The sequence below is a fragment of the Moschus berezovskii genome, chromosome 4 (assembly GCF_049115385.1).
Source record: "Moschus berezovskii isolate FMDL1 chromosome 4, NW_MosBer_1.0, whole genome shotgun sequence".
In the NCBI taxonomy this organism is placed as follows: Eukaryota; Metazoa; Chordata; class Mammalia; order Artiodactyla; family Moschidae; genus Moschus; species Moschus berezovskii.
In genome coordinates, this window is record NC_142463.1 from 106,870,852 (window position 1) to 106,888,591 (window position 17,740).

General features: G+C 47.1%; 1 protein-coding gene across 2 annotated transcripts; it reads left to right on the forward strand.

Annotated features, from left to right (window-relative positions):
• Positions 1-431: 431 nt before the first annotated feature.
• On the forward strand, positions 432-11,741 carry LOC148778184 (uncharacterized). Of its 2 annotated transcripts, XM_088834950.1 has the most exons (5): positions 432-579; positions 6,929-6,994; positions 7,208-7,321; positions 10,204-10,430; positions 10,817-11,741. In XM_088834950.1, exons 2-4 carry the CDS (start codon positions 6,942-6,944, stop codon positions 10,364-10,366), a joined length of 330 nt encoding a protein of 109 aa, XP_088691076.1. In that variant the 5' UTR covers positions 432-579; positions 6,929-6,941; the 3' UTR covers positions 10,367-10,430; positions 10,817-11,741. The 2 variants fall into 2 exon arrangements, 1 of the variants encoding a protein (XP_088691076.1); XR_016037133.1 differs by lacking the exons at positions 6,929-6,994; positions 7,208-7,321; positions 10,204-10,430; positions 10,817-11,741 and adding an exon at positions 5,838-5,961.
• Positions 11,742-17,740: the final 5,999 nt, after the last annotated feature.

Below are 17,740 nucleotides of genomic sequence, written 5' to 3' on the forward strand. Positions count from 1 at the left end.
AGCCCATGGACAGAGGAACCTGGCAGGCTACAGTCCATAGCATCGCAAAGAGTCAGACACGACTGAAGTGACTTAGCATGCATGCACACAAGCTAATGATCTCCCCATCCCAGGTTCTCTGAGTCTCAATCTCCTCACCTGTAATGTGAGGATAATTATAGTATCAACCTCATTGGGCTATGTGAGGATTAAATGAGTTAATCTATGTAAAGCATTGAGATTAGCTGTTGGCACCTAGTAAGAGTTTTTCATGAATTAATTCATTAAATCATCACGTAATCCAATGAGTTAGATACTACTTGACCCATACTTTACAGGGAGGAAGAAACTGAGACCAGATGGGTGGACAGGCCAAGGTCACACAGCTATTAATTGGCTAAGCAGGATATATATCCAGGGAGTCTGTCCTGAGAGTCTGCATTTCTTACTGCCATCTATACTGGGGTGAGGGAAAGGATGGGTGAGGAAGGAGAGAAACCTGGCCTTTGCCTCCCAAAACTTAACAGGTTTTGGTCATGATCCTCAGCCCCACCTGGCACAGCTTCCTCCAGCCACACCGCCTCCTGGAAGTCTTCCCAGGTAAGCCCTACCCATATGATCGCTCCTCTTTTTTCCATATGCTTTGAACTTATGAACTTAGTTGTCTGCATAGTGCCTCGTAAAATGGCATGGTGTAATGCTTTGATAATTGCCATTCAATTTAATGCACATGTATCACATGCCTAGAACACAGGGCTAGAACCATGGGAAATGTAGACATGGCTAAAACAGTTCCTCCTTGCCTGGCATTTATGATCTTGTCAAGAACATAATCAAAAACAGCCATAGGAAATACCAATGAAAGAGAAATTGAGGTTAATGTCATAAAAGAAATAGGGCTTCCCAGGTGGTGTTAGTGGTAAAGAATCTGCCTGCCAATACAGGAGACACCAGAGATGTGGATTCTATCCCTGGGTCAGGAAGATCCCCTGGAGAAGGAAATAGCAACCCACTCCAGTATTCTTACCTACGCAATCCTAAGGGCAGAGGAGCCTGGCGGGCTGCAGTCCATGGGGCCACAAAGAGTAGGACGCAACTGAGCGACGGAGCGTTATAGAAGTAAGGGGAGGCTAAGGCTCAGGTTGGGGGGCTCTGAGAAAGCTTCACAGATCACGCATTGCACTGGGTTTTGCGGGATGACTAAGACTTTAAGAGACAGTGTGGTGGGAAAGCAGTCAGAGAAAAGAGCAGGAGAAAAGACCCAGCCTATAAAGCGCGTTCTGAAATGTAAGACACCATTGAGAGTGCTCCCGTGGCCTGCTGCAGCCATTATTAGTTGGAGCAGGCACTTGGGAGTCTATTTCCTGGCAACTGTCCAAGTTCCAGACCCTCAGGTTTTAGTCGGTAGGCTCTACCTTTGAGAGAGAGAGGCTGAGGGTTGAGAAATGAATCAAGTTTTTCTCCCTCTTTGGTATTTTATTCACTTTTCTGGAAGCCATTGCAGGGAAGCCAAACAAGCCTGGGGGCCACGTTAAAAAATAAAGCCTTTGTCCTTAACTTGTTCCTGTGTTTGCTTCTCATTTTTAAAATTTTATTTATATTTTATTTTATTAAATTAAAATATTTATTCATATTATTTTCTTAATAAAATTTTTATTAAAATATTATTTTTTCTTTTATTTTTATTGGAGGTTAATTATTTTACAATATTATATTGGTTGGTTTTGCCACACGTTGACATGAATTCGCCCCAGGTGTACATGAGTTCCCCCTCCTGAACCCCCCTCCCACCTCTCTCCTCCCTTTATCCTCCCTCTGGGTCATCCCCACATGCCAGCCCGATGATTAACAATGTTGTGTTAGTTTCAGATGTACAACAAAATGATTCAGTTATACCCATGTGCTAAGTCACTTTGTGACCCTGTTGACTGTAGCCTGCCAGGCTCTTCTGTCCATGGGGTTCTCCAGGCAAGAATGCTGGAGTAGGTTGTCATTCCCTTCAGGAAGGGGATCTTCCAGACCCAGGGATCAAACCCGTGTCTCTTACGTCTCCTGCATTGGCAGGTGGGTTCTTTACCACTAGTGCCACCTGGGGACATATATCTATTCTTCTACAAATTCCTTTCCCAACTAGACTATTACAGAATATTGAGCAGGGTTCCCCGTGCTATACAGTAGGTCCTTGTTGGTTAACCATTTTAAATACAGCAATAAATACATGTTAATCTCAAACTCACTAACTATTCCTCTTCTCTACCCTTTCCTCCTGGTAACCATGAATTCGTTCTCTAAGTCTGTGAATCTGTCTCTGTTTTATAAAGAAGTTCATGTGTGTCATTTTTTGATTCCAGGATCAGATCAGTTCAGTCGCCCAGTCGTGATTCCAATATAAGTGCTGTCACATGATCTTTCTTTCTCTGTCTGACTTACTTCATTCAAAGTGTCAATCTCTAGGTCCAGTCGTGTTGCTGCAGATGGCCTTATGTCATTCTTTTTAATGGCTGGGTAGAACAATATTCCACTGGGTATATCCCCAGATACACTCCCTTTTTCTGCAGGAGACAAACTGTAGAGGGGTTGGCTTCGTCTTCTGGCCCAGTGCTTAACCGTATTGCTCCCATGTCCCTGGTTTGACAAAGCATCCCTCTGGGTCAAAGTAAGAGCAGAGTTGGAGCCCTGCTTTGGCTGCATGCTGCTGCTGCTGCTAAGTCACTTCAGTCGTGTCCGACTCTGTGTGACCCCATAGGCGGAAGCCCACCAGGCTCCCCCTTCCCTGGGATTCTCCAGGCAAGAACACTGGAGTGGGTTGCCATTTCCTTCTCCAATGTGTGAAAGTGAAAAGTGAAAGTGAAATTGCTCAGTTGTGTCCGACCCTTAGCGACCCGCGGACTGCAGCCCACCAGGCTGCTCCATCCATGGGATTTTCTAGGCAAGAGTACTGGAGTGGCTTGCCATTGCCTTCTCTAGCCAGTGCCTAAACTTTCTGCCAGGAACCTACAGAAGGTGTTCCTATCCCTCTGGTCCAAGGGAAAGCACTCTGATGTGTTGCTTTGGAGCCTTCTGAGGTCCGACTTCATGTAACAGGTGCCAGACTCTTGGGGTTAAGGTGAGAAATCTGAAAGCCAGACCACCTCTGAATAATCAGGAAACTTTTCTTGAACAATAATTTTTCATTTCCCATCCATCCATCTACCCATCAAACAAATATTTGTTTTTCTCCTTCTCTATGTCAAGTGATGAACTTGGTGCCAGGGACCCAAAGACCAAATAAAGCACATTTCTTGTCCTCAAGTTTAGAGTGTAACGAGGTGTGATCACACAATTGCAATAGTGAGTACTTTGATCAAGGATGCTCAGGCCAGGTGTCCCTAGTACAGCACTGGGGTTAGAGAATTAGAAATTCTAAGCAAGGGCTTCCCTTGTAGCTCAATCTGTAGAGAATCTGTCTGCAGTGTAGGAAACCCGGGTTTGCTCTCTGGGTTGGGAAGAGACCCTGGAGAAGGAAATGGCAACCCACTCCAGTATCCTTGTTTGGAAAATGTCATGGACTGAGGACGGAGGAGCCTGGTGGGCTGCAGTTCATCGGGTCACAAAGAGTTGGGCACGACTGAGTGACTAACACTTACTTAAGCAGAGTCCCAGTGGACAGAAAGGAGGTATGAGAGGAAGAACAGACAGAGGAGACGCTAGAAGGCAAGGGTGTGGCATGTCCAAGGACAGTTTTGCTGCAACAGAGAGTTGAGGGTGGAGGCTGCCAAGTTGCGTGGCTGGAGAAAGCAGGCAGACCCAGGTCGTGAACGTTCTTGTGAGCCATGCAATAATATTTAGATGCTACCCTCGGGGCACTGAAGATTACTGAGCATAGAAACTACCCGTTTAGCTCTGCATTTTATAGAGAACGCTGACTGCAGTGAGGAGATGCAGTGGTAGTGGTGGGAGGCGGTGGAATGAGAGCAGAGAGACCAATTTGGAGCCTGCTGCACCTGTTGCAGAAAGGAGATGAGGACCGGTCTGGGCATGGGCGGGACTGTGATGGGGAGATGTCTGAGAGGTCCTAAGGGGGCAGAATGGACAGGACGTGGTTATCAAGTGGATGTAGCAGGGAGGGTCAGGGAAGGGCAGCCATGACTTGCAAAGGTCTGGCTTTGGTCACTGCTGTGGTTGCTGGGGATGCTCTTTCCTGAGACAGAGATGGGAGGAGGAACACGTCCATCGGGCCTGGGGTGGAGAGAGAAGCTCAGTCTCAGGAGCATTAAAACAGCTGGAGACAGGGCACTGGAGCCGAGGGATGCCAGGTCCTAAGGCAGAGGCTGGAAAATCTTCGGGATGTACTGCTGCTGCTGCTGCTGCTGCTGCTGCTGCTGCTAAGTCGCTTCAGTCGTGTCTGACTCTGTGCGACCCCATAGATGGCAGCCCACCAGGCTCCCCCGTCCCTGGGATTCTCCAGGCAAGAACACTGGAGTGGGTTGCCATTTCCTGCTCCAATGTGTGAAAGTGGAAAGTGAAAGTGAAGTCGCTCAGTCGTGTCCGACTCTTAGCGACCCCACGGACTGCAGCCCACCAGGCTCCTCCGTCCATGGGATTTTCCAGGCAAGAGTACTGGAGTGGGGTGCCATTGCCTTAAGGCAGAGGTTGGAAAATCTTCGGGATGTAAGTGGTGAGTAAAAAACTGAGAGTGTTAAGTTCGAGGAGAGTGTATGAAATAGACCAAGAGCATTTAAAGTGGGGTGAAGAGCATCATATCAAGGAGGGGCATTTGTGTGTGCATGCGTGCTAAGTCGCTTCAGTCACATCTGACCCTTTGTGACCCTGTGGATGGTAGCCACCAGGCACCTCTGTCCAAGCGATTCTCCAGGAAAGAACATTGGAGTGGGTTGCCGTGTCCACCTCCAGGCATCACACTCATGTCTCTTATGTCTCCTGCAGTGGCAGGCGAGTTCTTTACCGCTAGCACCACCTGGAAAGCCCCAAGGAGGGGTCATAAGTGTGATCTAAGAGATACAGCAAAATGAAGACTGAAAGGGGCCTTAGAGTTGGCAATATAGGAGCGGGGCCTGCACCAGAGACACAGATTTTGAAAGAGGAGGAGAAAACAGAATACAGTGGCTGAGGTGTAAGTGGGAGGTGATGCGAGGGGAGAGAGTGAAGAAAGCTTTGCAATCAGTTTGACTAAGAAGGGAGAGACCAGATGAAGAGAACTGTTTTTAGAATGGAAACGCCTAATGCCCCTCAATGTTCAGTGCAACTCTATTTACAATAGCCAGGACAGGGAAGCAATCTAAATATCCCTTGACAGAGGGATGGATAAAGAAGATGAGGGACATATATACAACACAATGGAACATTACTTAGCTGTAAGAAGAGAGGAAACTGTCATTTGCAGAGACATGGATGAACCTAGAGTCCGTCATATAGACTGAAATGTCTCAGAGAAAAAACAAACAATGCATATATGTGAAATCTAGAAAAATGGTGTCGATGAGGATCTTATTTGCAAAGCAGAGAAAAAAAAAAAACAGAAACAGAGACACAGACATAGAGGACACGTGTGGATGCCAAGGGGGAAAGGAGGGGGAGGGATGAATTGGGAGATTGGGATCAACACAAATACCCTACTGAAACTATGTATGAAATAGATAAATCGAGAACCTACTGTGTAGCACGGGGAACTCTCCTTGGTGCTTTGTAGTGACCTAAACGGGAAGGAAATCCAAGAGGGGATATATGTATACATATGGCTGATTTACTTTGCTGTACAGTAGAAATCAACACAGCAGTGTAAAGCAACCATGTGTGTGCTATGTGCTTGCTAAGTCACGTCAATTGTGTCTGACTCTGTGCACCCCTGTGGACTATAGCCCGCCTGGCTCTTCTGTCCATGGGGTTTTCCAGGCAAGAATACTGGAGTGGGGTGTCATTCCCTCGTCCAGGGGATATTCCAGACCCAGAGATTGTACTTGCATCTCTCACGTGCCCTGCATTGGCAGGCAGGTTCTTTACCACTAGCGAAACCTGGGAAGCCCCAGAGCAACTAAACTCCAATGGGAAAAAAATATGTAAAAAAAACAACCCCAAATTCTTAAAGAGCAAAAGATACCATAAAAAATAAAACTGACCTAAAATGAAGTCTATTTTAAAAAGAGGGGGAAAAAAAAAACAACAGAAAATAGCTTGAGTTACCTCACTTCTATCATTGTATGTCACTACTTGGAATTTTCATTTATTTAAAGTTTAATTTAAAATTAAATTAATTTAAATACATTTTAAAGTTTAATTTCAAATAAATTTATTTAAATTGGCTAAAAAAAAAAAAAGAATGGGAACAATGTGATTATGCCCATGTTGAGGGGAGGAAGTCAGTTGGCAGAAAGTTTGAACATTGAAAGCTTGTGTCCCCAGGCTCAGTGGGATCCCAGTGGGGCCTCTGGGTTATTGGGAACTTCAAGCCCTGAAAGTAGAAAGGCTGCCAGGCCAGGCCGCTCTGCAGGTACCCAGACCTCAGCACGCTCTAGCTCCACCAAGGGCTGTGTTGGAAGTTTGTTCCACAAAGGTAGCCCCAGCTGGCAGAAAAGCTGACCTGGGACCTGACCCAAGCCGCCTCTTGTTTCCCTGGCTTCAGCCTGAATGTAGCAGCAGGAAGCTTTCTCTGCTACTAACAGCCGCAGTTATGGGATAGGGCAAATCCTGAGACCTGCCTGATACGTGGGTAACTCCGTGGAAGCCTCAGGCCTGGGTTCTGAGTCAAGTCAGGAGGCGAGGCTCATCTAGCAAGAGCCTGTGGTTATTCTGCCACCTAGTGTTGAGCTGGGCGTACAGCAAAAAGGCCTCTACAGGGCACCCAACCTGAGTGGCTGACAGGCAAGAAAGAGGGAAAACCAGAAAATCTGCAAAGAAGCCAGGCTCCTGAGGGGCTCCAACCACCCCAGACTAGACGGAAAATGTATTTCAGATGAAGACAAACGATGAAGTCAGCCTGCAGCCGGAGGCCAAGAAAACTAACAGTGCACTTCTATAGGTAATAAGACACTTTTTCCTATGCTGCCTCTCATGGATTCTCTGTGTTAGTTATGATCACTTTACCTATTTTACAGATGTGATTTAAACCTGGGAGTTTCAAAAGATTTGTCCACGTCAGCTGTCTGTTAAATGGCAGAGCTGGGATTTGAGAAGGGGTTTTCAGACTTTGAGAAGTGGGGTGGGCAATGAAGGGCACTGAGTTTCATTTCAGGAGCAATGGGAACAGTCCAGGCAGATGGAAGCAAGAAACGTGGAGCATCTGGGCAGAACGGAACCATACGGACCTGTGCCTGGTTGCCCTGACGGTGGAGAGTGAGGCCAGGAGGTGAGGAGCCTCAGCACGGACCAGACGTGTGCAAATGGCCGCTGGGACTGAGGTCTGCAGTGAAACAAGCTCCAGCGAGTCTGCTCAGGAGCCAGGGAGGGGGCGGCACTAGGCTCTGGGGCTTGGGAAAGCGGGACTAAGGGGTGATTGACAGGACGATCAACTACAGGCCCAAGGAGCATTTGGGCTGCTATTGGCAAGGGGGACAGAAGACCCAAGCTTAGAGACGTGCACCAGCGAGTAGATGGGGCCCTGAAAACAGGCAACAGGGGGTATCTGAGCTGGGGCCTCTCTTGATAAGATTATAGTAGAAGAGAAAATCTCAGCCAGCTCACCTGCTGATAGGTACCAGTTAGGGAGGGAGACCAAGGGGCCCCAGGGAATGCTATTTGCCGTGGGTGGGCAGAACTGTCTTCAGTTCAGAGCCCCCAGGTGAGAAATAGCAAAATATTTTCTTCTAAAAAAAAAAGTTTTCTTCTCACCTGCCTGGACCATGTCAGTAAGGCATGGGGGCAGCTCCTGGGAGAGCAGGCAGCAAATCACTGGGGAGAGTAAGAAGACAATAGTCCTGGGTTTGTGCAGATCCAATGCTGCAGATGAGGAGTGTGTGCCCGGTAGAGCTGTTCACATCTACTACTTCTAATCACTCTTGCTTTGCTTTCCTCCTGTTTGCCAAATGAAGTTCCCTTCAAAAAAAAAAACAACACACACACCTCTCCCCTATTTTTTTTTTTTCGAGGCAAGAAGGCAGAGTCATCAGTTCCCATTCAGGGCAGCCTAACTAAAGGGACAGAACTGCTCTAGGGGCTCAGGCCTTAGGGTTCTAGTTGGAAAGGAGGTGATCTGAGGCAGGAGAAGGCAATCTGGGAAGAAGCCTGGCAACAATGGGCCTGCCTTGCACCAGCACTGTCACTGCCCTGACAGTGCCCCCCCCCCCCCCAGGCGTCTGTAGTCCTGCTCCCTCCACCCTCCCATTGCCCCGGTCAGCCTCACTGCTTTCCACACACACTCAGTACCTCCCTGCTTTCCCATTGACAGCCAATGACTAACTAGGTGGATAGCAAATTGAAGCCTGTTGGCAATCTATCAGTTAATATTAATCAGCAATTGTGTTCCTGAAATTGTTACCACTCCCACTCAGATTGTCTCAAAATCTTCTTTTTAATAAAAATCTAGCTGTATAAGTAAGACGGGCCCACTATGGGAAGGTCAGGAAATGTATAATATACATCAGATGGTCTTTTCAATGAATTAAAAAGAAATGACCTTAATCTCCTTTTGATGACTTCTCTTCCTAGCCACTGACTGGTCCTGGTGCTCTGATGCCTTGTATGCGGTGAGAGCTCAGTCAACACTCGTGGGCAGCTGATTGTTGACTGGTGCCCAGTGCTCGCCAAGTTTCGTGTAAATATTAGAAACTCTGGTGTGTGTTGGAGATGGCAGCTGGCCTGTGGCATGCTGGCTGGATTCCATGCAGACTTCTTTTTCCCAAGTTAACCGATGGCTTCCTGCCATGACAACAAGCTTAGCCTTGCAGGATGTGGGTCTGGGTGGTGCTTCTGGATCACCTGAGTGTGAGTCCATTCTGGGAGGGGTCAGCCTCTTGACAATCAGATGTTGAGGACCTACTTACTGTGTGCCAGGCACTGTGTGGGCTACTAGGCAGATAAGGAATCAGGATTTGAAAACTCACTGGAGTGCAGTTTGATAAATGTGGTCCCACACTGAGGGAGCAGAGGAGGATGGTTCTGGGGTTGAGTCCCTCCAGGAAGGCTTCTCAGAGGAGGTGACCTGAGAGTTAGAACTTGAAGTGTGAGTAGAGTATGAGTAGACTAGGGATCGTTGGTAGAGAGTAGAGAAGCCACTAGTAACCTGGTGGTATAAGAGCCTTAAGTGTGTTCCAGGAACACCAGGAGGAGCTTCTGTGGCTTACATTTTCAAATCTGAGCTGAAAGTTCTCAGAGCCCCTGTGTGAGGCCCTTTCCCTTGCTCTTCCATGGGCTGATTTATCAGGAAACAGCCATGTCTTCTTGTGCTGTCCAGGCCCAGTTCTAATGCCCCCTTCTCTAAACCGCAAGGATTATCTAGACACATATGACTGCTCCCACCTGCACTTTCACTCCACCCTGTGATGGCCCTGTACACACTTGTTGTCACCGTCTTGTGTGTGTGTTAGTTGCTCAGTCATGTCAGACTCTTTGTGATCCCATGAACTGTAGCTCGCGAGGCTCCTTTGTCCATGGAATTCTCCAGGCAAGAATACTGGAGTGGGTAGCCGTTCCCTTCTCCAGGGATTGAACCTGGGCCTCCCACGTTGCAGAAAGATTCTTTACCATCTGTGCTATGGTCTTAGGGTCTGTTTTCTCCCCTAGACTGAGTGCTTACAGGCAGGAACTGTGCTAGGATCATCCTTGCACACCAGCACGCGGCACTGGACCTCACATCGGACCCATACTGCATGCATGTTTAATTCTTTAGTTTGTTCTGTGAACACATCCCAGTCACTCAGCGGACCCTGGCTCAGTTTCCCCCTCTATCCTCATTAGTGATGAAGGTAGGACTCTAAGGAGTCGGATGCAGGGTGACAAGGTCCAGGGCACATTGTCCTCATCAACCCCAATTAGGGCTTGATTGAGAAGGTCACCGTCTAGGCTTATGTAATGAAAAGTCCATTGTTTAATTGATTAAAACAGGTTTTCAGTTGGCAGCTTGGCAAGGGCATACTGCACTGCCTCTCCCACTCTACCCTCAGGGCAAGAATGTGACAGATTGAGCCGGCAAATGCTCGGAATGCCTTGAAGATCCTGTTCCAGCCGGCCAACTGGGGCAGGGAGGACCCCAGTGACAAATGTGACCTGATTACTGGAACCTTTTGTTCCCAGGATGGGCCTTGGGAACCTGCTCAGTTGTGGAACCAGCTGTCAATCAGCCCACCAGGGACCAAGGGAAGATGAGAAGCACTGGGTGCTGCCCTGCTGCAGCATTGACACCATTCAGGAACGTGGACCTAGCCCTTTCATACCTGATTTTTCAGCTGAAGAATAAGGACATTTTTATAGGTCCTGTAAGGGAGTTTCATGATGATATCCTTCCAAGGAAGAGTAGATGGGTAAATGGCAGAGGGACGGGAATATGGACGGACAGACAGTGACTCCTAAAGTGGATAGACAAGTAGATGGGAGAGGAACTGGATGGATAGACGGGAATTCAGCCTGCACTGATGGCCTTCCCAGAGACACAGAGCCCTCCCGTTGGCAGGTGCGGCTGTGACAGCCTTGGGCACTGAAGGCTTGCTATGAGCAGTTGAAGAGCTAAATATAAAAGGGGTAGCTGAGATGGTTGGATGGTATCACTGATTCAATGGACATGAACTCGGGCAAACACTGGGAGATGGTGAGGGACAGGGAGGCCTGGCATGCTGGAGTCCATGGGGTCGCAAAAAGTTGGACACGACTTGATGACTGAACAACAACATATCTTCCATTTGTTTTTCAGGAAACAGCAAAGAATTGAGGGCAGCTGATGCCTCTTCAAAGATTTGCTACTTTCTGAGACTTTCAAGCATGAAAATGGTTTATCCTCCCCTCTCAGAATGGATGGAGAGGCCAAATAGGACAGAGTGACATAACCAGCAAACAGAACACCTTAAGAAAACACAGTCATTAAAGTAGCATAACAATCAATGAAACAAGACTGCAAGCAGCTTGGGAAACGGAGAGTGAAAGAATTAGCTTCATCAAGCTGTCATTCTAGAGCAGGCTTGTTGTTTTGTGTGGCTGCGTTTTTGTGTAGGAATTGTACATAGCTGCAAGTGCCATCCACATGCCCACACTCTGTAACCTCCTTTCTCCACCTAACATGATGTCATGAGCATTTTTCTGTGTTGCTACATAGTCTGTATAATTACTCTAAATGACTGTCAAATATTCCATTCGTTATACTGCTGCTGAGTATTCAGGTTGCTCATATTTTTTCCCCTTGCTCAATTTTCATGAATTAACAAATGTAAGGTTTTTCACCCAGAACCTTGCAAAACGTAGACACAGAGTAGATGCTTTCTCTTTCTTCCATCTCTCTCCTTCATGTGTATCTTTGTCCCTGGGCTTTTCCTTAGGATAACTGTACCTTAGGGTTCAGGAGTTTAAACAATTGTATGACTCTCCACGCAAACTGCTACCATATTGTTTCATTAATTACAGTGACAATAACGTAAATAGCTCCACAGTTACATACATTGTTTCAAAAAATCCTCTCAGTGCTAAGGGGTAGCCATAGTCTCATTTGAGATGAGAAAGCAGAGGCCTGCAAGTTTAACTAATCTGTCCAGTGTCCCTGTCTGTTTTGTTTTCTTCTTTTCCCCCCAAGGTCTGCTCTGGTGTCTGGTGCAGAGAATGACTTCAATAAACATTTGCTGAATGAAGTTTGCAAGTGGGAGCATCATGATTCCAACAGATCTGTCTCACTACAAAAGCTATGCTTTTTACCTTAAACCTTGCTGACAGCTCTTGGTGTTCACTTGGGTGAGGGGGAGAGATGGGAGTGCTGCCAAACCTTTGAACTCAGACTTAGTGTAACACCCATTCAGGCTCAGGGTGAGCACGCCGGAACGGTGACGTGCTGTGGGTAGGAGTTTTGGAGCCCAAGGAGACGGGGACGACAGAGAAAGAGATGGCTGGATGGCATCACCGACTCGATGGACATGAGTTTGAGTGAACTCCGGGAGTTGGTGATGGACAGGGAGGCCTGGCGTGCTGTGATTCATGGGGTTGCAAAGAGTCGGACACGACTGAGCGACTGAACTGAACTGAACTGAACTGAATAGTTACCCTAGAACTGTACCTTGCTTGACTTTTTTCTGAGATCATCTACGCAGCAAACCTATTATATAGCTCTAAAAATGATGCCTTAGAGAGAGGTCTTAAGGCCTTGGTGGCCACATTGTATTCGGAGGGTTTGCTGTTGTCTTGTATCTGTGTGACCTCATTATGCATTTACAAAAACTCTGACCTCATTGGAATCACTATCTAAAATCCAACTTCATGAGCTGAGGTGGTAGAGTGACCCCTTGGACTGAATTTTCCTTGGCCCTATCATTCCTAGTTTCATCCCAAAGAGCAACAGCCCCAAGAATTTTGAGTCTTTCCTGAGGTCATGTCTTCCTGGCATAAAGCTGAAATCTGTCCCATTTCTGTTGCATAGGATGTATGCGTTGAGTGTCAGGATGGTTCTTCAAAGATCCTTTAAAAAATAAGGTCTGTCCAATGAGGCTACCTGGCTAGGCAGAAGGCTGGAGAGGTCAGTGACAGGTGGGCTTCAAGATTAAGGAGGAGATCCAACATGACAGGACTTCCTATGTGCTGGGAATTGAAGAGCTACTTTAAACTCTGACATTTTATGGAAAAGAGTGCAGAAAATCAGGTTTGAGAGGAGAAACTTTGGAAATTTCATATTTAGGAGTCAGCAGAGGGGAAAAAGACAGTCCAGGAGCTAAGAGATCATGTAATAAAGGGCTTCCCAAGAAGTTCCACTCACATGTACTGAGCACCAACCATGTTTATGTGCTCTGGTAAGTCTTAGGGATATAATAATGGAAAGACAGATCCTTGTTTTCAAGAAGTTGCCATGCTCCAACTGGGAGTGTGTGTGTGTGCTGGATCACTTGAGTTGTGTCTGACTCTGTAGGACCCTATGGACCATAGCCTGACAGGCACTTCTGTCCATGAGAATCTCCAGGCAAGAATACTGGAGTGGGTGGCCATGCATGCTCTCCTCTTTGGGATCTTCCTGACCCAGGGATTGAGCCCGCATTCTCTTCTGCCTCTGCATTGGCAGGCAGGTTTTTTAGCACTAGCACCACCTGGGAAGCCCGCCCACCTGGGCGACAGAAGCATAAAACAGGAACAGCAACAACACAATGAAATGCAGCATGATAAAGTTTCTATTAGTGATGTAATCTATCGACACCTAAAAGAAGGGATGAGATATCAGGAATCTGCACACACTTCAAATTCATGTTTGAACCTCACATTGAAGAATGGATGAGGGTTTAACTGTACTGGAGGAGCATATTGATCAGAGGAAGAAGCAAAGTCCCAAAGGCTAGTAAGGACATGAAGGCCTTGTGAGAAACGAGGTGGAATGCAAGGGGGATGTCAAAGGTGCAAAGGCTGGTAAGAGGCCCAGCAGGATGAAAAAGCTGCAACCAGGGTCAGTGGATACAAGATTGATAAGATGTGAATAAGGAGAGGTCCCCTGTGTCCATTCTTTCAAAAGAATATTCATTGAGCACAAACCACATGTGAAACATACAAAGCAGGGGTATGAATGAAAGCGACAATGATGTCTACCTTGAAGGAACTCCTACTAGTGGGAGAGGCAGACCATACACTAAAAAATTAATTATAGAGGATGTAGGAGTAGGGAGGAAATAAATGCAGCAGTGTGGTACAGAACAGCTGTATCTGAAGGCACACACCTTCAGGTAGCCAGGTGCCCACGGCCTCCCCAGGAAGGTAACATCTGAGCAGGATGAGAGAGCACCCTGGGAAGAGGGAAACTTCAAAACTAACAGGAAGAACTCGATATACAGATGATTCCTGGCTTACAAGGTTTCAGCATGAGTTATTGACTTTGTGATAGTGCAAAAGAGACAGGCATGCAGCAGAAACCAAAGTTCAAAATTTGGATTTGGGTCTTGCCCCAGGCTTGCACTGTGTGGTGTGATGCCGGGCAGTGGCAGCTCCCAGTCAGCCACATGATCACTAGGGTGAATGACCGCCACACTTAGAGCTGTTCTGTGCCCTAACAACCATTCTGTTTTCAGTTTCGGTACTATATTCAAGCATGCAACACTTTATTACAAAACACGTTTGTGTTAGATGATGTTGCCTGACTGTAGGCTAATGTCAATCTTAAAGGAACTCAACCCCGAACATTCATTGGAAGGACTGATACTGAAGCTGAAGCTCCAATGCTTTGGCCACCTGATGGGAAGAGCTGACTCATTGGAAAAGACCCTGATGCTGGAAAAGACTGAGGGCAGGAGGAGAAGGGGGCAGCAGAGGATGAGATGGTTGGATAGGATCACTGATTCAGTGGACATGAGTTTGAGCAACCGGTATCTGGGAGATAGTGGAGGACAGAGAAGCCTGGCATGCTGCAGTCCATGAAGTTGCAAAGAATCGGACACGACTTAGTGACTGAACGACAACAGGCTAATGAAGGTGTTCAGAACACAAGTACGGTAGGCTAGGCTAAACTATGACGCTTGGTAGGTTAGGTGTATTAAAGGCATTTTTGACTTACAATATTGTCAACTTATTGTGACTTTGGGGGATGTAACTCCATTGTAAGGCAAAGAAGGTCCGTATTTGAAAAAGACAGAAGAGGCCACCGGGGCTTGAGTATAGCGAGTGAGGGGCAAGGAGACAGGACATAAGGGTGAGTGAATTTGGATTTTATCTAAGAGCAAAGAAAAACCGGAGGGAGCTTAAAAACCTGAAGAGCATAAAAAACTGAAGGCTTTTAAGCAGAGAAAAGACGGTCTTGTTTTATGTTTTAACATAAGCACCCTGGATGCTGTCCAAGCGTGAACTGGGAAGCTCAGTGGAAGAGCAGAGAGACCAGCCAGGAGGCCACTAGAGTGGTCCAGGCAGAGAAGAGGTGGCTTGGACTAAGGTAGTGGAGAAGGAGACAGAGACAAAGTGGGCGGTTTTGAAATGTGTCTGGTGATTAAACGAAGAGAACTCAATGTGGGGCTCAGAGAAAGGGAAGAAACAAGCCAAAGGAGAGCAGGCTCTCTTCCAGAAGCTTGGGTCCTGGATCCTGGGCACCTCTCTAGCTGAGCGAAGTGTGGCCTATGGCCCAGGAGCTGTGACCGTCCTCTTGGTCCTGGAAGATCACAGAGATGTCTGCCCAAGTCTTTGAGAACGGCTGCGGGTCTGGAGAGCCAGCTCCTTCTGGGTTGTTGGCTCATGCGCATCTTGTCAGGGAGAAATGGAGGCCACTTCAGTTTATTCAACATCTATTTATGATGCACTTGCTGTGTGTCAAACTCTGTTCTGGGTGCTGGGGGCAGAGGGGGTGAACAAAACATACAAAGTCCTCGCCCTCCAATTATATTTGGTTAGACTAACAACAGTGCAAGAGTTAGTTGTTCAGTCGTGTCCAGCTCTTTGTGACACCATGGACTGTAGCCCACCGGCTTCCTCTGTCCATGGAATTCTCCAGGCAAGAATATTGGAGTGGGTTGCCATCTCCTTCTCCAGGGGATCTTCCCAACCCAGGGCTTGAACCCGGGTGTGCTGAATTGCAGGCGGATTCCTTAACATTTGAGCCACCAGGGAAGACTAACAACAGCAAAATATTAAATGAAACATACCACAGAGTTTCGAGAGCTACAGAGAAAAGGCAGGGCTGCTGGAAGTAGGTGGCGGAACTGGTTGGGGATCGGGCGTGGTATACACACTGGGTGGCAGAATGTGCCTGGGGTGGTCCAGGAAGTGGCCCTTCCAGGTTTCCTGTGGCTACAGGGCCCCACCCCACCCCCTGCTGTCAGTCTCTGTGCATCATCCAATTTGTTTTCTTAGTGCTTATCACACTCCATAATGAGCTTGTTTATTTATTTGCTTATTTCTTCTTCAAATAATTCAGATGAATTCTGATGTCATTCCAAAGGGTGTGGATTTGGGGAGGAGACAACAATGGGGGTAGGATGGGGTGGGATTGTGAAAGCCGAGACATGACCCCAAGTGCTGAGTTCAAGCTAGAAAGGTTCTAGGCTTGGATATCAGGCTCAGAGCTAGACAGTCCTGGGTTCAAGTTCTGGAAATCCTTCAGACTGGGGACAAGGGAGTTACACTACTGTGAGAGGTGTTTGGAGAAAGAGTTTGGGATGGAGACCCTGAGGAATGGGTGAGCTGGATGGGTCTTTCTGTTTGGTCAGGGCAGGACACAGAAGGGCAGGATTTCTAAACAGGGCGTTTGTTTAGTTGGAGACTCGCTCATTTCTGTTCTAGTCCTAAGATGCTAGAAGAGCTCAGACAGGAGGGACCCCTGCCCCTCCACTGACCTCATTCCCACATCCCATGTCTAGTGGGTTGACAGACTTCCCATAGGAGCTTCAGCTGGGGAGCTGGGCCCTGAATCAGCAACCGAAACTCCAAGCAGGTGTTAATTAGGTCCCGGCAGCTGACAGGTGATGGTATCTTTCCTTCATTAAAGAAGAGGGGCAAGCAAGGGGCCCCTTGCTGCTCCCTGGTTTCCCTCCCGGGAGAAGGCTCAGGGTTGGGGTGGGGCCTGGAGAGGCTGAACAGAAACCCTGCCCTGTCACACAGGCACAGGGAAGTGGCTCAGCTTGGACCAGGGGAGGAGGCAAGCAGGGGAGGCCCCCTGGGAAGACCCAGGCTCTGTGAGTTGATCTCAGCAGGAAAGGAAAGGTCCTTCTTGCTGATGGTGCCCTTTGCCACTGATCCATCCAGTTGATGTCAATCTGAGCATTTTTAATTGTCATTTTCTTCTCATCATAAACATGATAAACACACACACTCACATACTCATATACCCATCATGCATCACATGCTTTGGAGGTAAACAATGACTTAGAACAAAAAAGATGTCACAGAAAGGCAGGAGATTGGATTGGAATTGGGAGAATAAGCTTACAGATAATTTTAGTTGACACTTGGTTGTGTGATCTGGACTGAATTACTTAAACTGTGCTGAAATGTCCACTATATCTATAAAGTGAGCACTTTTAAAAATTCATTTTTATTATGAACATTTGGGACTTCCCTGGTGGTTCAGACAGTAAAGAATCTGACTGCAATGCAGGAGACCCAAGTTCCATCCTTGAGTCAGGAAGATCCCCTAGAGAAGGGAAAGGCAACCCCCAGTATTCTTGGCTGGAGAACTCCATGGACTCCATAGCCCTCCCCTGGGAGGGTTACAGCCCACGGGGTCACAAAGAGTCAGACACGACTGAGCGACCAACCCTTTCACTAGAGCTGTGAACATTTTCATGATGTTCCTTTCACTGTGAACATTCACCTTTGGTGTGAAGAACCAGGAAAATAGGTGCTTAGGTGTAAACTGAGGCTCTGTACCAGCACATGGTGTAGGACCATCCTTAAGTCACATGCTTATTAAAGTGGACTTTCATAAGAAGGGAACTGGCCAGGTCTAAGAGGGTGTAAACATTCAAAAACTCTGTTGAGGGTGCAAACTGTTAGGTATAAAATAAGTCACAAGGATATATTGTACAACACAGGGAATACAGAAATGACATTCTACAATAATATAAATGGAGTATAACCTTTAAACGGAGAAGGCAATGGCACCCCACTCCAGTAGAGTATACATCTGTAATATATTTTACATCAACTATATTTCAGTTAAGAAGTATAAAAATAAACATAAAAC